General features: G+C 36.2%; 1 protein-coding gene across 15 annotated transcripts in view; it reads right to left on the bottom strand.

Moving 5' to 3' along the window:
* The window catches only part of ERC1 (ELKS/RAB6-interacting/CAST family member 1), a 558,286-nt gene that overhangs the window by 159,200 nt on the left and 375,980 nt on the right, over positions 1 to 23,106 (bottom strand). Inside the window, exon 17 of one of the 15 annotated variants that reach the window (XM_045071560.1) lies at positions 19,101 to 19,130. The exons of the other annotated variants lie outside the window; for them this stretch is intronic. Within the exon in view, the coding sequence (XP_044927495.1) occupies positions 19,115 to 19,130 (16 nt within the window). The 3' untranslated portion in view covers positions 19,101 to 19,114. The remainder of the gene's footprint in view (positions 1 to 19,100; positions 19,131 to 23,106) is intronic. 15 annotated transcript variants of the gene reach the window in all.

Genomic DNA, 23,106 nt, shown 5'->3' with positions numbered 1-23,106 from the left:
AGAACAAAAACCTCAGTTCCCTTCTACTTTAGGAAAATCATTCTCAAATATCAAGAGAAGAAAAAACAGAAACAAACCCAACCTTTGTTGATACAGTAAGATTTATGTTATGGCAAATGATAACATAATGAGAAAATGGATAGAAAATTCTTAGCACAGGAAAACCAATCCAAAGTGTCTGCTGAGGGAAACAGCTATGAGAGGGAAGCAGATTTACCTACCCAAGAAGAGCTCAAGAATGATCAGGTCAATAGCTATAGAAAGTAGTATAACTTACAGTAACATATCAGAATTACCTTACAGTGGTTCTCAAATATAAAATAAATTATTAAAAATGGAAGTCTGTGCTCTACTGCTGACCTACTATATTTGAATTTCAGAGGATGGGCATCTATAACTTTTAAGCAGCAGTCCAGATAATTTGAGATCCATTACTTTACAGAGGAACTAATTTAAAAGACCAACAGTAAGGTATTACAGGTATCTCCAACTGCCTCCCCCCCTCCCTTTGCCAAGACTGAGTTTTCATTTAGGATTTACATTTACTGTTTGTAATTCAAAAATACATAGAAAATATTCTAATTCTATAGTGAAAATGACCAGTTTTTTTAAACTCTTAAATTCTGATATTGTAGAAACTAACAATATTGACCATTACTGGATTTAGAAATCTAACACGGAGAGGACTTCTGGTCTACCCAACAGATTGTTTGAGAAAAGGTTTAGTTAAACACCTCATAATGCATTCATAGGTAAATTTCCTCCTTTCTTTATGGTAAGGGCCATCACAAGACAGATAGGTGAACTTAGGATATTCTGCTTTCTAAATCTCTGCCTTTAAAAAATAGATGGCAGCCAGGGGAGTTTTGTTGGGGATTATTCAAATCCTATCAAAATCCCTAGTGCATTATGTTCTTAAACCCACTGATTTCTGTTGGAGTTGGGGGGTGGACAGACAGCTTAGGCTGAGCCTCAAGAGATGAAGCTAAGTGGTAGGTTCACAGTAACATCTGGGGATGATGTGTACAAAATGATTTATACTGGTCTTTTCTTTCATTTTGTCTTTACTATTTCATAATAGTATGTCTGTTCTGCCTCAAGTTTAATGGCATAATATGAACAGAAAATTTCAGGATACAAATTCCCCTTATAGGGGCGCCTGGGTGGCTCAGTGGGTTAAAGCCTCTGCCTTCGGCTCAGGTCGTGATCCCAGCGTCCTGGGATCGAGCCCCGCATCAGGCTCTCTGCTCAGTGGGGAGCCTGCTTTCTCCTCTCTCTCTGCCTGCCTCTCTGTCTACTTGTGATCTCTGTCAAATAAATAAATAAAATCTTAAAAAAAAAAAAAAAACTCTTCAAATTCCCCTTATAAAGACATAGTCCCTTCAAAATAAGGCACACCTGCTGTTCTTCTACTCAAACTTTTGGGCTATACCATTTATTGTGTCTTCTTAAGGAAGCCTCTATTTCCAAAGGAAAATAAAGTCTTATGTTGTTTCTCAGAATTCAAACTCAAGAACACCCCCATTTATTTAGTTGTCTGTTTTAAGAATTATTGAATGCTTTAAGCAATTAATCCCTGCACTTTGTCACTGTCCCACTGTTTAGTTAACCTTTTCCAGTCATAGATGGATAACATGTTCATACCAGCTGTCCACACTGTGCTACCGTGGAGGCCAGCTTCCCTGTTTTTAAAGCTTCCATTGCATTCCAAGTCTGTTTGCTATAACACTTGTTAGAAGTGTCTTGGTATCATGGTACTCATTTCTCTATCTTGCAGCATAATCAACAGCTAAGTGTGTCCTGATTTTTAAAAAATCCTACATTATAGAGAACATGTAATGTTTGAATTGGTTGGTATACTGCCTGAAAAAAAGTGGGTAATGTTCCAATGACTAAATATCCACAATTTTCTTTAGGCTATATATGATACATATAAAATCTACAGGGATATATATGAGTAACTGTGGGGAGTGATGAGAGGGAACTAGAGATACTGGGGTTGCTGAAATCTTGAAGGTCACCAAAAGTACTTGGTGGCCAAAATAGATGAAAACAAATTCAGTAATTTATTACTTTCCTCTGTTAATGACTCAACAATTCTATCGTCCATCTGCTGTCAATTTGTTGGCAAAAATTATAAGAACAACTCCTCTCCTACACAGCTTCGGAATGAAACATCTGGTGGGGAAATTCTATAGGAATGGGTAACAAGCTGTGCTTGTATTTGGCAGATGAATTATTATTGTTGCCAGCTTGGATGATTCCACCTTCTCTGCATCTTTTCCTAGATTCTCCTACTTACAAAATGCCAAACACAATTTGGGAAGCATGGTTATTACACCTATTTTTTCTTATATATATATATAAGGGGCACATGGTTATGGTAGGCATAAAACAATGGGAAATGCAGAATCTTCTGGTGGTTTTTTTTTTTTTCTTCTGAAGTTGCTCTGCATAGCATTCCCTATTATTTTCTATTATTCCCTATTATTTCTAGTATTTCTAACAGGGAAACTATGCTCAAAATTAGTAAAGCAATAACCATCACAGCCTACTAAGTCACACGTTTATTTCTCAAAAATACAGGAAAATGACAATTGAAAATATTATTTCAAAACAAGTTTTAGAATTTTACTGCATGGAAATTAAAATTTAAAAATATCTTTTAGGGGTGCCTGGCTGGCTCAGTCAGTGGAGCATGTGACTCTTGATCTTGGGGTTGTAAGTTTGAGCCCCACATGGGGTAGAGAGATTACTTAAAAACTCTTAAACTTTGCTTGTTATTTTAAAAAAAGGAGTAAATATTTTAAAACTAGAGAAAATGATAACTATTACTGATTACATTTTGTTTATGGCCTCTGGATTTCTTCCTCCTCAACTGGATATTTTCTCTCTCTTAGAGCACCTCTATTTGTCTTACGTTATAACACTGTACATATTTTCCCTATTTCTGAAAGCCAACTGATGGCATGAACCTAATCAAGTCTACCTTCAAGTTAGCCAATCTGACTCAGCTATAGTGTCTAACCAGTGCCTTCCTTCCAGGGGTAATTCAATTTTCCAAAGTGCATTCTCTCTCTGACTAGTTAGCTCACCTGATAAGAGGAATAATAAAGGCAAGATACTTTCTCTTACTTCCAGTCTGTTCCACAGCTCAAAATTTCACCTTTAGCACACACAGTTATTCTCTAGGTCAACACTTCTCAAAAGTGTATTCCACAGAAGTATGGACAGATACTAACATATGTCCCATGAAAAAAAGATTTCCATGGTCAAATAAATAGGAGGAACACTGGGCTAATCTAATAGCCCACTGATACAGAACTCACAAGAGCTTTCTATGGTGTAGATGACATATCTTTAATAGGATGTTATATTTTAAAGCAGGGGTAGCCAAACCACTGCCCACAGGCCAACCCTGACTAACCACCTGCTGATATAGAGCCTGTAGACAAGGAATGGCTTTTACATTTTTAAGTGGTTGAAAAGAAATTTCTTGTGACATAATATAACATATATATGACACATAGTTTATATTCTAATATATAAAAATATAGTATTTTATGAAAATGATTTGAAATGCAAATTTCAATGTCCATAAACAAAATATGAATGAGGCAAAACATACTCATTTGTTAATGTATTTTCTATGATTACTTTAGCATGGCAAGAGAAAATATGAGTGGTTATGACAGACACCAAATTGTCCCCAAAGCTCAAAATATTTACTATCTGGCTCTTCAGAGAAAAAGTCTGGCAACCCTTTTATAAATTATTTCCCAAACTTAGTTGACCATGGAACCCTACTTCCTCAGTTTTCTGGAGAATACCAATTAATACCTGGAAGCATACTAATATTTTAAGAACACAGTTTGGAAAGTGATGACTTAACCAGAAGCCAATGGATCTTGAAAGAATGAATAAAAGAGTATGAATGTGCTGGGAAAAAAATTCACCACGATCAATACTGCCAACATGATTACTACAGAGTCGGCTACTATTAAGCATTTTATGTGGATTAAGTAATTTAATCCTTACAAAAACTCTATGAATTTGAGAAAGGACGTATCTAGTAGGCAGTTGTACTGATGGGCCTGGAGCCAGATCCTGAATTAAAGATGGATGTGGAAATGATCAGCAGAGAAGGTAGTTGAAATAACAGGAGTGCAAGAAACCACCGAGATCAGAAGGGAAGCACATAGCACTCACAGAATTAAAGTCCGTAAAGAACTGAGGGGGGACAGTCTTAGCAACAGAAGAAAACAAGGAGGCAGTGGTATCCTGAAAGCCAAAGAAATAAGTTTCAAGAAATAACCAAAGATCAAATACTTTAAAGAATTTATGGACAAAGTCAAAACTAAGACTACAAAATTTCCATTTGATTTAGCTTTTAGAATGTTTCTAGTTACTGCAGAAAGCAGCTTCAGGGCTGGTAGCAAAAGCCATACTGAAAAGGCTGAGGAGTAAACACACACACTCATACACACACACACACACACTCTCTCTCTCTCTTTGAAATAATACTCAGCCACAAAAAAAGATATTCTGCCACAACACAGATGTACTTTGAAGATATTATGCTAAGTGAAATAAGTCGCACAGAGAAAGACAAATACAAGATTTCAGCTATATGTGGAATCTAAAAAATCAAAACAAATGAACAAAACAAAATATAGAAAAACTCACATAGAACAGAGGGGAAGGAGGCTGATAGGCAGGCAAAATGAGTGAAGGGATCAATTTTACATATATATGTATACGTGTGTGTGTGTGTGTACACAGACACACACATACACAATATTTTCTTTATCCATTAATCCATCCAGTACATCAAGTAACATTTAGGTTGCTATCATTTCTTGGTTACTGTAAATGATGGTACAGTAAACACATCTCTTTTTGGTATACCTTTTCAAATCAGCATGTATGAATTCTTTAAATAAGTACCCAGAGGAGGAAGAACTGGTTCATATGGCAGTTCTATTCTTAATTTTTTGATTAAACTCTATACTCTTCTTTCTGCTGGCTGTATTACCAATTTTATATTCCCACAAAGTATATGAGAGATCCCTTTTCTCCACATCTTCAATGCTTGTTATTTCTAGTCTTTTTGGTAACAGTGATAACAGCTATTCTAACTGGTATGAGGTAATACTGCATTACAGCTTTAATTTGCATTTCCCTAATCATTAGTGATGTTAAGTAACTTTTCATGTCCCTGTTGGTCATCTCTATGTCTTTTTTGGAAAAATGCCTTTTCAGAACCTCTGTTCATTTTTATGTGGGTTGTTTTTTTTGCTGCTGTTGTGATGTGTTGTATGAGTTCTTTACGTATTTTGGATTTTAATCCCTTGTTGGATATATGGTTTGCAAAAATCCTTTCCTATTCAGTAGGATTCCCATTTGTTTTAATGATGGTTTCTTTTACTGTGCCGCTTTTAAGTTTGATATAATCCCATTTATTTATTTCTGGTTCTGTTTCCCTTGCCTCTGGGGTCAGAGCCACAGAAATCTCACTGAGACCAATATCCACATTTATCACCTATGTTTTATTTCAGGCATTTTATGCTTTCAGGTCTAACATTCAAGCCTTTAACTCATTTTGAGTTAATTTTTGTGTACAGTGTAAGACAGTGGTCTAGTTTCACTCTTTTGCATGTAGCTGTCCAGTTTTAACCAAAGCTGTTTATTGAAAAGACTATCCTTTCTCCATTGGATGTTCTTGGCTCCTTTCATGTAAATTAGTTGTCTGTGCATGTGTGAGTTTAGTTCTGGGATCTCAATTCTATTCCACTGATTTATTTGTTTTTATGCCCAATACCACATGGTTTTGATTACCATAGCTCTGTAGGAGAGTTTGAAGCCAGGGAGTATGATTTCTTTAGCTTTGCTACTCTTTTTCAATATTGCTTTGGTTATTCAGGATTTTTTGTTTCCATAAAAGTTTTAGAATTGTGAAAAACACATTTGGAATTTAGATAGGGACTGCTGAATCCACAGATTCCTTTGGGTTATATGGACATTTAACAATATTAATTCCTGAAATCCATGAGCATGGAATATCTTTCCTTTATTTGTGTCTCCTTCAGTTTCTTTCATGAGAGTTTTGTAGTTTTCATTGTACAGGTCTTTCACCTCTATGGTTAATTTTTTCCTTGGGCATTACATTCTTCTTGTTGTAACTATAAATGGAATTGTTTTCCTAATTTCTCTTTCTGTTAATTCTTTATTACTGTATAGAAATGCCACTGATTTCTGTATGATGATTTTGTATATTGCTATTTTGCTCAATTTATTTATTGGTTTTAAAAGTTTTTTGGTGGAGTCTTTTTAATATATAATATCATGTCATCTGCAAATAATTACAGTTTTACTTCTTAAGATTTGGATGCCTTTTATTTTTTTCTATTTATTTATTTTAAAGGTTTTTTAAAGATTTTATTTATTTATTTGAGAGACGGAGATCACAAGTAGGCAGAGAATCAGGCAGAGAGAGAGGAGGAAGCAGGCTCCCTGCTGAGCAGAGAGCCCAATGCGGGGCTCCATTCCAGGACCCTGGGATCATGACCTGAGCCGAAGGCAGAGGCTTTAACCCACTGAGCCACCCAGGCGCCCCTCTATTGTTTTTATTTTTTTAGAAGATTTTTACACAAAAATGTGAGTAAGAGAGAGGAGGAGTGAGGAGGGACAGAGGCTGAAGCAGACTCCCCAGGGCTCTGATTCTAGGACTCTGGGATCATAAGCTAGGTCAAAGACAGTTGCTTACCCAACTGAGCCACTCAGGCACCCCACATTTTATTTCTTTTTTTGGTTAACTGATAATGGCTAAGACTTCCAATACTATTTTGAATACAAGTGGTAAGAGTGGACATTGTTGTCTTATTCCAGATCCAAGAAGAAAAGCTTTTAGCTATTCACCAGAGTATGATGTTAGCTCTGGGTCACATGTGGCCTTTATTATGTTGATGTAAGTTCACTTTCTACACAGTTTGTTGAGTTTTTACCATAAATGGATGTTGAGTTTTGTCAAATCCTTTTTCTGCATCTACTGAGATGATCACATGATATTTCCCCTACATTTTGTTGCTGTGGTTTATCAAGATGATTGACTTGTGGCTGCTGAACCATCCTTACATCCCGGGAATAAATCCCACTTGGTTATGGTGTTTGGTCCTCTTAACATATTACTGAATTTGGTTGCTAAGATGTTGAGAATTTGTCCATCAATGTTCATCAACGATACTGGCCTGTAATTCTGTGTATATGTATGCTTGCGCGTCTGGTATCCTTGCCTGATTTTGATATAATGGTAATGCCAGACTCATAAAATATGTTGGGAAGTGTTCCCTCCTTTTCAACTTTTTGGAACAGATTGAGAAAAATAAGCATTAAATCTTTGAATGTTTGGTAGAATTCACCAGTAAACCTGTCTGATCCTAGATTTATTTTTTGTTTTTTTTGATTATTGATTCAATTTCCTTACTTGTATACAGATTTTCTATTTCTTTGTGATTCAGGCTTAGAAAACTACATGTTTGTAGGAATTTATCAATTTCTTTAAGGTTGTACAATTTTTTCTTCCATATTAGTTGTACAATAATAGTCTCCTATGATTCTTTGCATTGCTGTGGTGTCAATTTAACTTTTCCTCTTTCATTTCTGATTTTATTAAAGCTTGTTCTGTATTTTTTTCTTGATTAGCCTAGCCAAAGGTGTGTCAATTATATTTATCTTTTCAAAGAACCATATCATAGTTTCATAGATATCTTTGTTTACTTTAGTCTCTATTTCATGCATTTCTCCTCAGATTTTTATTATTTCCTTCCTTCAACTGAAATTGGACTTTATTTATTCTTTTATTTCCTAGGTTTAAAGTTAGACTGAGAATTTTTTTTGATGTAGTGTTCACAGCTGCAATGTCCACAATAGCCAAACTATGGAAGGAGCGGAGATGCCTTTCAACAGATGAACAGAAAAAGAAGATGCAGTTCATACATACATTGGAATATTACTCAGTCCTCAGAAAAGATGAATACCCACCATTTTCATTAACACAGATGGAACTAGAGAGGATTATGCTAAGAGAAATAAGTCAAGCAATGGGAAAAGTGAATGCCAACTAATCTATTTTTGATGTCACATTTTATATCTTTTCATTGTAAGCAACCTTTAATGTCTAAAGTAAGCATCCTTTAATGTCTAAACTTATTATGGTAATTTAAGTTAATTTTTCCACTTTGTCTTTTAACCTTCATGTTTGGTTTATGTGACTGGTTTACTACTTTTGGTACATATTTACCTTTTCCAGTGAGGTTTTTACTTCTGTATGTTTTCTTGTAATTAATTAGTACTTCCTCCTCTAATTTAGAGAGGTCCTTTTATTATTTCCACTAAGGTCAGTTTAGCAGTGATGAACTCTAATGTTTGCTTATCTGGAAAACTTTTTTTTTTTTTTTGCCAATTTTGTTTATTTAATAGGTATTAATAGTCTCAAAAATCTTTTTCTTCACCAGATGTTTGATCCCCTTGCAAAACTTTTGATCTCTGAGCTTGGACATGGAGCTTTACTCCATCAATAATATGATATTCTTGTTGTAGCGCATCCTTAAAAGTTCTTCTGAAGAAAACTGAATCCAATTCATATTCCTGTGAAATCCAGTATCCTTGTCAGAAGGTACAGTGTACTTTTGTTTCTGTTTTTGTTTTTTCTTTAAGATTTTATTTATTTATTTAACAGACAGAGATCACAAGTAGGCAGAGAGGCAGGCAGAGAGAGGAAGAAGCAGGCTCCCTGCTGAGCAGAGAGCCCAAGAGAGCCCAATGCCGGGCTCAATCCCAGAACCCTGGGGTCATGACCTGAGCCGAAGGCAGAGGCTTTAACCCATACAGTGTACTTTTGTACATGGCCAAACTGAGCAAAGAGTTTGCTGAGCTCAATTGAGGTGGCAGTCCAGGAAATTTTTCTGACAAAAGCCATGGGCTGTCTAGTACTCATGTACAGCACCACAGAGTCCCTCACTGGCAAAGCCAGCATCTTTAGATCTGTCTGGAAAATTCTTAATCTCTCCAAGTCTGAATGATAGTCTTGACAGGTTGGGAACTGTTTAAGTTTTTGTTTTTTTTGTTTTTTCCTTCCTGTTGGCATTGTGAATATGTTGTGCCACTCTCTCCTGGTTTGCAAAGTCTCTGCTAAAAAAATTGCTGATGGCCTTATGGAGTTTCCCTTGTATGCATTAAGTTGTTTTTGTTTTGTTGCTTTGAAGATTCAGTCTTTAACTTTTACTATTTTAATTATAATGTGTCTAGTGTGGATCTCTTTGTGTTCATCTTTTTTGGAACTCTCTAGGTTTCCTGGATCTGTATGTCTGTTTCCTTTCCCAGATTAGGGAAGTTTTCAGCCATTATTTCTTCAAATAAGTTTCTGACCTGTATTCTCTCTTCTGGGAGCTCTATTACATAAATATTCTACTTGACATTGTCCCCAGAGTGAATTTATCTTCATTTTAAAAAATTATTTTTTTGTTTTGCTTCTTTGTCTAGGTAAGTTCTACTGTTATGTCTTCTAGTTTGTTGATCTGATCTTCGGGGTCATTCAGTTTGCTATTAAAATCTTCTTGTGTAATTTTCCAGTTCAGTTATTATATTCTTTAGCTCTGTAACTTCTATTTGAAACTTTCTTATGTTTCTATTTCTTTGTTAAGGATCTCACTGTGTTCATTCATTCTTCTGTTGAGCTTGGTGGGCAACTTTATAACCATTGCTTTGAATACTTTATGAGGTGGAGTGCTTATCTCCATTTCATTAATGTCTTTCTGTGATGTTTTGTCTTGTTCTTTCATTTGGGACATGATTCTCTGTCTCCTCATTTTGCTTAACTCTGTTTCTATGTTTTAGGCAAAAAAACTACCTTTCCCACTCTTAAAGGAGTTAGTCCCCCTTTTAAGGAGATGGTACATGGATCCCAGAAGTGTGATCCCCTCTGACTGCCAGAGCTAGGCACTTAAGCGGTGTTCCCTGTGTGGACTTTGTGCTCCCATATGTTACGATGGGGTCATATTTGCTGTGAGGGGGTTAGCACGGCTATCGCCCAGCCCAGCTGCAACATGTGATTGACACTGGAGAGTACATGTGGGCTAGGCTGTCACCCAACCTGGCTGTGACACATACTTGCACTGAGGATGTGGGACACTGACAATGGCAAGGTAGGATGAAATCACAAATATGGTATCTGTCAATGTCTCCATCCATGGAGAAAGTCCCAACAGTTTCCTACCTCTCTAATAGGTACTTTAAGTTTAGTAAGTGGGAGTCATTCACATCTGGTCTACATGCTTTTCAAACTGGTGTTTTTGCATTAGGTCCCAAGGGTAATAAATCTGTGAGTGAGCCCTTTAAGGGCGGGAGGGTGGGTGCTTCTCTGATCCCTATAGATCTGTGGCTTTCCTGGACATAGTCCTTGTTGTATTTCAAAACCCGGCTTTTAGGGGTCTTATTTCTTTTGCAGAATCCAAGGGCTGGCATGCCTGATGTGGAGGAGAAACTGCTCATTCATTAGGGAATAGTTCAGCATTTTTGAGATCTCTCATAATGGTGAACTGCTACAAAGGGGGTAGGTCTCCTACCCATCTTGATGCTTTTGGGGGGGGGGGGGTTGGTGACTCTGCTCATCCAGTTTCCTGGTCTTTTTCAAAAGAAATTGTTCCATATACAGTTGTATATTCATTTGTATCCAGGGGAGGGAGTGAATTTATGAACTTCATATGTCACCATCTTCAACCCAAATCCCAATATTTCATTTAAAGAAATCTATAAGCTGTAAATTAGTAAAGTATATTCTTATAATCTCAGTTAAATAGTTAATTGATGTTGGAACTCCCACCTCGATTATTTGAGAACAAAGTAAATCTTAAGAAATTACCAGTAAGAGTAAAAACAACAAATGTGCATCTTCCATGGTTTGTTCATGATTAGAATACTATTAAATTTCATAGGGATTAAAATATAACATTATCACAGAATGCTCTTGCTTGAGTCAAATGAAGCAAAATGAAATGACTTTCTGTGAATATCACAGCCAACGAGGGGCTTATTTTTTTTTAAATGATTTTTATTTATTTGAGAGGGAGTGCACAAGTCGGGGGGGGGTGGTGGAAAGAGAGAGGGAGAAGCAGACTCCCCACTGAGCTAGGAGCCTGAGGCGGGGCTCAATTCCAGGAACCCAGGATCGTGACCTGAGCTAAAGGCAGATACTTAACCAAGTGAGCCACGGAGGCCCCCAACAAAGGGTCTTATTATCTACTAATTGGCTGGGAGTTCTGTTAACTTCCCTGTGGTAGTTTCTATGATACTCTCTGCAGAGTAGCAATTCTTAAGACACCTTATCTCTGCAATAGTCTAGGAAGTTAAGAAATTAAAAGCTTTTTGTGAAGGTAAAAACAGCACAACAAAACATTATATATTAAGTAATAAAGTTGATTATCTCATTTGTCTGAACACATGTCTGGGTAAGAAGACTTGATTGCTTCTCTTACCTGAGAATTTTATCACACTGAGAACTGAGAGACTGATTTGAGTACACATACTGAACTGGCATTTACTATTACATTTGAAAAAGAAAAAAGGTACCTCAAATTTAAAACAGTCTTATTGCAAATACACAGTCTTACAGAGGAGATCATGAATATAAGAAGTTTTATTTGGATGTACTTTTAAAGAAATAAAAAGAGAGAAAGCAACAGAAAGAATAAAAGCAAGTGTTATCATCTAAAAACACACCCCAGATAATTTCTAATTTCATGTGTTATTTTAGGTTTTGCAATTTCTCTGAATTCTGTTTACATGTGCCAGTATTTGAGGATACCTGCTTTAACACTGAAGGTACAGGAGAAAGAGAAATTATTTGAGGATCTACTGACAGATCTCAATTTGATGTTTTTTGGATTAAGAATATAAATTCTAAATACTTTTACCTACAAAAGTTCACCATTCTATGTAAAAGGTAGGTGTATCAATTTACAAACTCTACACGACATTCCAACCGTTCAGTTTGGCTCCAACTCAAATTTTCCAGACTGATGCTTTAGTCATTTGAAAATTTTCACGTTTCCCAAGTCTACACTTTCTTAGTGCCTCTTAAACCCTTTTTACTTAAAATTCAGTGTTCTAATCCCTCTTGCTCCTGCTGGTTCAGCTCAGTTCAGTACACACTCATTAAATGTCTTGTATGTGATAAAGATCAAACTAAGCATTGAGCCAAGATAAGGCCTCTATCTTAATATGTTATCCTGAGAAATCTAGGTGACTAGAACATGGGAGCATTATGAAGTCTGGTGGTAGACTGAGCTTGGAGTGCCCTAAGAACCAAGGCAATAAGGCAGGTGAAGACTTAGGCCTTTTGAAGCTCTGGGGAGAGGAGTATGTTGTGCTGGGTTGCAACTGGTGGTCTAATGGATTTGGGGGCTTTTTGAGGCAGTATCTAAGTAGTAATTTATCAATTGTTTAATCTTATTTTTTAAAAAAGGAATTGGTTGTTACCTTCTAAAAAAAAGTTATTTGTAAATGACACTTATAAACCTGGAAAATGATCCCTCTCCTATTTGGTTAAAATGTATATCTAAGAATTATTTTCCCTACATTTTATTAATAATATCTCACTATTAAAACAAACAAATCTCAAATTATTTAATTTACACACACAAGTCTTTGGATATGTCTGTTGTAAAATAAACATATACCATTATTTCATAAAGCATGTGCTTAAGAATTTCAGATATTGGGCGCTTGGGTGGCTCAGTGGGTTAAAGCCTCTGCCTTCAGCTCAGGTCGTGATCCCAGGGTCCTGGGATTGAGCCCCACATCGGGCTCTCTGCTCCGCGGGGAGCCTGCTTCCTCCTCTATCTCTGCCTGCCTCTCTGCCTACTTGTGATCTCTCTCTCTGTCAAATAAATAAAGAAATAAGATCTTTAAAAAAAAATTTTTTTTCAGATATCAAAAGACTGAGAAGAGAAGCCTTAAAAAATGGGAGAAAACATATGCAAAAGATACAAATGATAAAGGACTGTTATCCAGAATATTAAAAAAACTCAAAACTCACCACTAATAAAATGAATAACCTGATTTTAAAGATGGGCAAAAGACCTGGACATCTCACAAAGAAGATACATACAAAGAAAAGTTGAACATTGGATGTCATTAGAGAACTGCAAATTAAAACTACAATAAGGTATCAGTACACACTTAATAGAATGGCCAAAATCCAAACACAGACAATATTACATGCTGATGAGAATAAACAACTCTCATCACCACTGGTGGGAATGCAAAAGTATATAGCCATTTTGTGAGGTAGTTTGGCAGTTTCTGCTCAAAAAACTAACTCTTCCTCTTACTATATAATCCAGCAATCAGACTCCTCAGCATTTACCCAAATGAACTGAATACTTATGCTCACACAAAACTTACATCAAGAAACCTGGACAGGGAAGTTTATAGCAGCCTTACTCATAACTGCCAAAATTTGGAAACAATCAAGAGATCCTTCAGTAGGTGAGTGGATAAACTGTGTTACATCAAGACAATGGAAAATTGTGTGGCACTAAAAAGAAATGAGCATCAGAAGCCAAGATGTAAAAGAAACTCAAATACATATTACTAAGTGAAAGAGTGATTTTGAAGAGGCTACACTGAATAAAATTCCAGCTATATAACATTTTGGAAAAGACAAAATTATGGAGACAATAAAAAGATAGGCAGTTTCCAGGGGTTAGGGAGAGGAAGAGACAAATGAGCACAGAGGATTTTTAGGGCAGTGAAACTTCTATATGATACTACAGTGGCTGGTACATGACATTATACATTTTTCAAAATATAAAGAATGTACAAAACTATGGGTGAACTCTGATATAAACTATGGACTTTGGGTAACAATGACAATGTAGGTTCATTGACTGTAATAAATATACCACCCTGGTACCCATCGTTGATAGTGGGAGAAACTGCGTATATATGGGGGAGATTGTGTATATATGGGGATTGCAGAGCCTGGGGACTCTGTAATTTCCACCTGATTCTGCTATTAACCTAAAACTGCTCTAAAAAATAAAATTAATTTAAAAGATACACTGAATTACTAAAGTCACAGTTATAAGTCTGTTTAGAGGATGAAAAGGTAACACACAGACTGAAGGAAAATACCTGCAAACCATATGTCTGACAAAAGACTGGTATTCAGAATAAAGAATTCTCAAAACTCAACAATAAACATTCTAATTAGAAAATGGAAAGAAAACATGAAGAGACATTTCACTGAAAAGAATATATAGGTGACAAACAAGCATATGAAAAGATAGTCAATATCATTCTCCCTCAGAGAAATGCAAAATAAAAACCACAATGAGAGGGGCACCTGGGTGGCTCAGTGGGTTAAAAGCCTCTGCCTTCGGCTCAGGTTGTGATCCCAGGGTCCTGGGATCAAGCCCCGCATCAGGCTCTCTGCTCAGCAGGGAGCCTGCTTCCCTTCCTCTCTCTCTGCCTGCCTCTCTGCCTACCCTCTGTCAAATAAATAAAATCTAAAACAAAAACAAAAACAACCTACAATGGGATACCATTATACAATTGTCAGAACTGCTAGAATAAAAACAGACAATACCAAATGCTAGCAAGGATATGGAAAGATAGGATCATTTACACACTGTAAGAATGTAATATGGTGCCACCAATCTGGAAAGCAGTTTGGCAGTTTCTTTTTTCTTTTTAAGATTTATGTATTTATTCCAGAGAGACAGAGAGGGTACGAGAGAGTGTGAGTTGGAGGAGGGACAGAGGGACAGAATCTTCAAGCAGATTCCCTGTTGAGTGCAGAGCTGAGGCAGGGCTAAATCTCATGACCCATGAGACCATGACCTGAGCGGAAACCGAGAGTTGGACCCTTAACTGACTGGGCCCCCATTTAGTTTCTTAACATATTAAATAGGCAACTACAACATGGTCTAACAACTGTACAACTGATTCCAGAAAAGTAGAAACTTAAGTTACAAAAAAAACTATGCACCAATGCTTATAGCAGGATTTTTCCATAATAGACAAAAACTGGAAACAATTCCAATGTCCTTCTACAGGGGACTGGTTAAACAAGCTGTAGTATATGCAGACCATGGACCATCACTCAGTAATAAAAAGGAACAAACTACCGATAAATGCAACAATCTGGATTAATCTCCAGATAACTGTGTAGAGTGAAAAATAATCTGAAAAGATTACATACTGTATGATTCCATTTATAGAACATTCTTAAAGTGACTAAATTAAAAAATGGAGAACAGATCAGTGGCTACCATGAGATAAGGAAGGTGGGATGAGAGGGGAAGTGGGTGTGACTATAAAAAGCGGTCTCTGTGGTAACAGAAATGTTCTGTATCTTGACCATATCAATGTCCATATTCTGGTTGTGCTACTGTATACAATATCATATCTTGGTTTTGCCAGATGTTACCACTGGGAAAACTGCCTGAAGAGTACAATGGGATCTTCTATTATTTTTCACAACTACCTGTGAATCTATAAAATCTAAAATTATCTCAAAATAAAAAGCTTAATTAAAATAACAGATTATTTCATTCAGATTTAAATAAAAAATTAATTATTATCTTGACCATTTTGGCTCAATATTTGACTAGCCTAAGACTAGCTTACATCCTAAGTGCAATTTTAAGAGAATCTCTTTATTAATGCTGGGAATCAAATGAAGTTCAGACACAAGGTAAAATTCTAATCTTATTGCAATGCTGTCAATCACAAGCTTAGATACAAAAGATGATGTAAGTAATGAAACTAAGACTGGGTAGCCTAAAACATAGCACACAAAAAGCCCATGGACTCATTCCAAGAAGAATGTTAAACCTACCCATGCTAAAACTATATATCCTATAAAATAGGAAGAGATCTCTTGGACATGATGTGAGCTGTGGCTGGCTTTGCCCTATCTCACTTTATGGATTTATGGCAGTTTTCCTGTTAAGGAACCATCCCAGAAACCATGTGCGCCTTACATATTTGCCATTCCTACTATGGTATGACACAAATAAATCATGGGGCTTAGGTCAGTACAGCTAGCCTGTAAAGTGATTCATGAGGCCAGCAGTACCATCCCCTAGGACTATGCACTTTATTACAGTAAACCTCAGAACAAGATACAATTTCCTGACTCAAGAAGCAGCCTTTAAATCAGGACACCTGGACAGCCCTGGAATCACTTAAAAAATACAATAGGTCTCAATCCACCATTGTTACTTAGTGCCGGCCCGCACTTGCCCTAGCTCTGTTCCCTTTAACACTAAATACTAAATTCAAAATGAATCCCTTTTGAGTGAATTATTATGGTAACAGAACTACAGAATAAATTTAAATGCATCCCATCCTTTTTTTAAAACCTCCTTTGTTCACTGCTTTTCCTGAACTTCATTTACCCACTCAAAAAAATAATATTCCCTGTGTCAAATCTCCCAGTCTTTAAAACTCATAAACCAAGAAAAGCACCTTTTGGTGTGTAAAATTAAAAAAAGCAAATGACTATGAACCTGGGCTTCCCTCTTGATAACTTAATAAGGAGTACCAGTTAGAGCAGTCCTGGAGACAGTCATCAGGGCATTCTTTGGACTTGGAGACCTAATACTGCAATCAGTTCGATTTTTGTAGGTATCATATATACTTTAAATCAGGACTGGCAATAGTTCCATACCGTTGTTAAGGAAAACTGGAAATCTAACCAGCTGTCAAAATTATGTTTGTTGAATTTTTTTTTTTAAGATTTTATTTATTTATTTGACAGGCAGAGATTACAAGTAGGCCACGAGACAGGCAGAGAGAGAGAGGAGGAAGCAGGCTCCCAACTGAGCAGAGAGGCTGACATGGGGCTCGATCCCAGGGCCCTGGGATCATGACCTGAGCCGAAGGCAGAGGTTTTAACCCACTGAGCCACCCAGGCGCCCCAATGTTTGGTGAGTTCTTACGGGGTTTTTACATTAGGATCTAAGTATAATCATCAAGTTATCTTTTTATGTCCTCAACTTTTTTTTTTTTTTTTTTTTTTGAATCTTCATAACCATGATATTTTATTTTATATTTATGTATTTCTTCATACATTTATCTAAATAGCATTTTTGTATTTTTTCCCATAAGTTCTTAAACATTCTTTGGCTAGAATTATTCTTGGTGGCTGATACTTTAGTATGATAGGTTTCAAATTTACAGTTTTCTTACTTTCATTTTCATACTGTTTGTTGCTGTAGAAACAAAGTTTACTTTTTGTATATTGATATTAAACCCAGAAAGTACTTTTGAATTTTCTTTGCAGGCAGTATAATCATCTGTTATGGAAGCTTTATTTCTTGTTTTTTTCTTTTTTTTTTTTTTTTTTTTTTTTTTTTTTTTTTTTTTAAATTTTTTATTTTTTATAAACATATATTTTTATCCCCAGAGGCAAAAAGAACTACTTTTAAGCCAAGACACCAGTTTTTAGGCTAGATGATCAATATCACTTTATGCATTTACTAAAGTCTCCAAACCAAAGGCCCATCACATATTAATATTATTTTATACTTCTTCTTGAAGAAAGCCTGGAGAAAAAGTATTGGGACTCTCTATTATGATGACCACAGAACTGACCCCCATGTCCTGATAAAAAGGAGCACCCATGGAGCCCATGACCCCCAGGTCTGGATATAATGGAGGCAAATTTACTTTTATCAATAAAGACGTACTTGACTGAATAGGTTTTGGGCACATGGAGCCAATAGACAAAAAGCTGCAGTGCTTTACTACATTCCTTTGCAATAAGAAACAGGTCAAGAGAAAATATGGAGTCTGACTCCTTAGCCGCTTTACAATTTCCCAAGTCATTAAAGTGACCGAACTGTACATATACATGAGGTGTTCAAATATTTGAGCATGGTAACTGGAGATCAAGGAAAACTATAATAATTTAATCATAAACCTATCAAGGGAAAAGCTTTTCAGTGAATCAAAAAGAAAAAAATGACTATGGGACTTCTCAGCAACTATAAACAAACTACATATTGAGGACAATGGGATTGATTGCTCATAAATCTCAACGGACATAGGTTTTTGTAAATCTTGTCATATTATGTTTTAAGACATTATACATTTTTTCTGTAAGAGTTGATACTTAATCATTGACTGTACAATCCAACAAGTTTCCTAAAAAGAATTCAGTAACACAAGTTCTTTAATTAATAAATATGAAAGCTTCTGTAAACAAGAGGGACAGGTATGTTTCTTCTTAATAACCTCTGGCTCCCTTCTTGCATCTGCATCTTACTAGAAAAGACACCCAAATCATGAAGAAGTGTTTGGCAAATCATTTACACTGGTTGTGGGTTGTTTTTTAAAGGAAATGCCACAAGCCTTTGCAGCCTGTAAACACTGCAGATAAGCTTTAAAATGGATCACGCTCTAGAGAATAAACAAATTGGAGAGACATATGAAAAACTGGCATTAAGAAAAAAAAAATGCTCTTTTCTAGAGAAGCCTTCAATTCTAAACCTGACAGTAAAAGAATACTTCCTGGGCTAATGTGAAAATTGATACCAATCACAAAATTTATTTAGTATTGTATAGGAAATAAAGCTTAAGGACCATCAAAATAGACATGTTTCAGTTGTACAGAATTTCTCTACAAAGAAACTACTATATTATTTCAACTTTCCCCTTCAAGGTAGTTGATTTTGTTTTGGGTGCATTTTAAACTGATTAGTAAGTGAAGCACAGTTTGAAAAACTAAAATTTGACACTAGTACTGGCACTAAAATATATCCTAGTATTTCAGTGGCTATTCAAGAGGATACACTTGAAAACAGCCAAGAGTCTTGACTCAATTCTACTTATACAATGAACTAAAAAATATCCTCACTTGATTCTGACCCCCAGTCTAACAAACAAACAAACAAACAAACAAGCTAAAAACCCCCATACAACAAAAAACCCAAAAGGAAAAAAACCTCCAAAACCATCTATCTATAGTAAACAAATGTCACAACATACTGTTTCTTACATACTACAGAGGCTAACTGATAATATCTACTTACTCTGTTAGGGTCAATCAATCAGTGATTCGCCTAGAAATGAAAGGAAGGTTGTCAATTTTTTGAGTTGGGCCATAGCTGACTAAGGTTCTTAACTGAAAGATGAAGATTCTTCCTGCCATTAAGAACTATGGTTCCCTTTGAAGTTTACCAAGCTTTACCCTCTCAATTTCCTTCCTTGTAAAGAGGAACCTATATTTAAAAAAAATGAACATTAATAAATATTTGTAAATAGCCCTGAAGAAATGTAAATGATGTAATGTGAAAAAAGTACAGGTTTCTTCTACAAAAAACCCTTTGATGTTTTTTCCAGTATTAGTGATTTCTATAGACCGACATGAAGCCTTGTTTTCCCAGATTCTACCATGAAAATAAGCCAGTTACTGTGCAAAATCTAAGGCTGTTATTTACATGTGCAAAGAGAAAACATAAACATTTTGTGTATAAGATGAGCTCATTAGAACTGATATTTTTCAAAACTGTATGAAGATAAAAGTCATTTAATGTGTAATGACAAAAATGTATTTTCTTTTTCCCCCTGTGATCTTTAGACATCATAAATGTGTTCAATTTGCAATAAAAAGTCAAACCAAGTACTAAATAAACATTAACCAGACTATGAAAATAAATATACAAGTAAATAGAGAACGATCCAAATTCTTAATTTCATTTGGCTATGCTGAGCTTCTGCACATCTTTAATAAAGCAGCTGTGTTAGATGGTATGGATTTAAGTTGAAAGAAACAGTCTCTGTACTCAAGAGTTTCTAGTCCAGACACTGGTAAACTATAACCCAGGAGCCAAATTTACCCTGCTGTCTATTTCATCGTTATTGTTGTTGCTGTTGTTAACTGTAGTAAAATATACATAAAATTTACCATTTTAACCATTAAGTGCACGATTCAGTCACATTAAGTACATCACAGTACATTAAGTACATCACAGTACATAAGTAAAAACCGTAATCCATTTTTAGAACTTGTTCATACTTTCATATAGAAACTTTGTACCCATGAAACAATAACTCCCCATTCCCCATTTGCCCAGCTGGTGTAACCTGTAGTCTACTTTCTGTCTATAGGAATTTGGCCTATTCTATCTACCTCAGATAAGTGGATCCATGTAATATTTGTCCTTCTGTGTCCAGCTTCTTTCACTCATCATAATGATTTCAAGGTTCATCCATGTGGTAGCACAAGCCAGAATTTCATTTCTTTTCAAGGCTGAATAATATTCCATTGTTTTTGTTTATCCACTTATGTGTTGATGAATACTTAGGTTGCTTCCACCTTTTGGCTGTTGTAAATAATGTTGCTATGAACAATGGTGTACAAGTATCTGAGTTCCCGCTTTCAATTATTTTGCTTATGCACCTAGGAGTAAAACTGCTGTCCCACTTGTTTCTGTAAATAAAGCTGTATTGTTACACAGCCACATGTATTTATTTACATACTATCTAGGACTGCTTTTCTACTACAATGACACAGCTGAGTAGTTCATAAGCTGAGTAGTTTTAAAAGAGACCATATGACCCACAAAGCCTAACATCTTTTCTATCCGGCTCTTTATGGAAAAAAGTGTGCTGACTCCTTTTTTATTGGCCACCATAGTAAGATGTGGGAGGGGTGGAGAAGCAGCTAATTTTGTCTTATAAAGTCGTGTGGGCTCTGTGTGTGTGGGAGGGTAGATGCACATGTGCACACATGTATGTGTGTGTGTATTATGGAGGGGGGATCATTAGATCCTAACACTTCTATCCTGGAAAAAATTACATTTTGTTTTCACACTGAGGTTAGCGTCACCATACCAACTAAATTAAACCATTTAGTTTAGGCTTTTGAAACTATACTTCAGAGCTTCACTGAGCTTTGCATTTTAATGCTTATAGGTTAGCTATCCTTCCTTATTTTCTCAACACTGCATTCTCTCTTGGCTTCCATAAAATCACACTTTGCTGGTTTACTATCTAGCTCCTAACAATTCTTCTTCATCTCCTTTGCAGGATCATTTCCCCCTCATGCATGTGTTGAATTCCCTAGCGATATACTACTATGGGCCCTCTTCTCATTTTATTCTATTGTTCATTCCCTTCTGTTTGGACTTCAAACTTACAGATATCCAACTGTCTATTGGATAGATCTACTTTCCTGTCCTGCATCTCAGTGGACCACATCAACATCCGCTTAGTTTCTCAACCCAGACACCTAAAGGCATCCTTAACTCCTCTACTTCCTAATTCACCATATCCAATCAGCAACCAATAAATTATGTCTTTTTAAAGTGTTTCTCAAAAATTCTTACACCTCCTAAGTGCTGCTTTATTTCAGGGCCTCAAAAACTTGAGATTACTAGTGTTTTCATGATTTAATTTTGTCTCTACACTTGATTTTCCACAGCAGAATCATATATCTGAAATGCAAATATAAATGTCACTTCTACATTTAAAATGTTTAATAGCTCTTTACTGCTTCCATGATAGGACAGTCAGCCTCCAACATGGACCCCACTGGTTCCCCATAACCTGGTATTCATAGGATTTATAAATTCATTTTATATCATACTGGTGGTGATCTGTGTGACCTATATAAGATAAGATGGCTGAAGTGATGTAAATTACTTCCAAAATCATGTGATAAAAAATATTGTGGCTTCTCTCCTCAGTGTCCTCTCACCCTGGAATCATTCTATGGGAAGCTAGCTGCCATGCTATGAGCAGCCTACAGAGAAGCCCATTCTGTGAGGAAGTAAAGGCTCCTGCAAATAGCCAATGAAAAATCGAGGACTCTTCTTGACAGCTATGTGAGTTAGTTATCCAGGTCATGGCTCTTGAACCCAACAGTCAAGCTTCAGATGGCTGCAGCCTGAGCTGACATCTTAACTACAATCTCATAAGAGGTCTGGGGTCGGAAGCACACAGCTAAAGGGTTCCCAAATTTCTGATTGTCGGAAGCTGAGACAGTAATTTTTGTTTTAGGTGACTAAATCTGGGATAACTTGTTAGGTGGAAATATAGGATAAAGGCTAAAATCCTTAGCATGGTATATGAGCTATGATTATGGTGTTCTCTCTCCCACAATTTTAATTTATGCTTTAATATTATCAATTACTTAAAAGTCACCATATCTTATCAACTGCTGTCCCGCTTCTTTGATATCACAACCTCCTCAAAGCCATTCCCACTCACCAATTCCCTTTATGTCTCAGATAATTTGGCCACTGTCAGAATTCTGTGCTACTTTTATATATGGCCAACTGCCTAGCACAACTTGAGTTGTAGTTAATATATGTGCAATATACATGGCTTTATGTATACACTTCCATTTTTTATCTTGATCACGCTTTAATATATTTGGTCACAGATCTCTCTTTAGTATCTAAAATTGGTATTCAATAAACATTTATTGAATGAACACTTGTATTAAAATTTTAATATAACCAGAGTACATGGATACTTAAAATATGTAATTTTACTGATAAAGAATTAGCATCCATGGATGTGAGGGCGATCTGGCTGCGACATCTGTCACCCCATTGATCGCCAGGGTTGATTCGGTTGATCTGGCTGGCTAGGCGGGTGTCCCCTTCCTCCCTCACCGCTCCATGTGCGTCCCTCCCGAAGCTGCGTGCTCGGTCGAAGAGGACGACCTTCCCCAATAGAGGAGAGGACCGTTCTTTGGTCAAGGGTATACGAGTAGCTGCGCTCCTCTGCTAGAACCTCCAAACAAGCTCTCAAGAATTAGCATCCAAAATATATAGAGAACTCATGAAACTAAATTTTTAAAAATCTGATTAAAAATGGACATGAGCAAAAAAAAAAAAAAAAGGGCAAAGAAAAGATGCTCAACATCACTAACCATCAGGAAAATGCAAATCAAAATCACAGTAAGGTATCACCTCACACCTGTCTGAATTGCTATTATCAAAAAAACTAGAAATATCAAGTGTTGGTGAGGATGTAGAGAAAAGGGAGCCCCCATGGATTGTTAGGGGAAATGTAAATCTGGTGTAG

Source organism: Mustela putorius, unplaced genomic scaffold (genome assembly GCF_011764305.1).
Source record: "Mustela putorius furo isolate JIRA1106 unplaced genomic scaffold, ASM1176430v1.1 tig00003988_pilon_pilon_pilon, whole genome shotgun sequence".
In the NCBI taxonomy this organism is placed as follows: domain Eukaryota; kingdom Metazoa; phylum Chordata; class Mammalia; order Carnivora; family Mustelidae; genus Mustela; species Mustela putorius.
The sequence above is the reverse complement of the archived record's forward strand: the minus strand, read 5'-3'. Positions and strand labels throughout refer to the sequence as shown.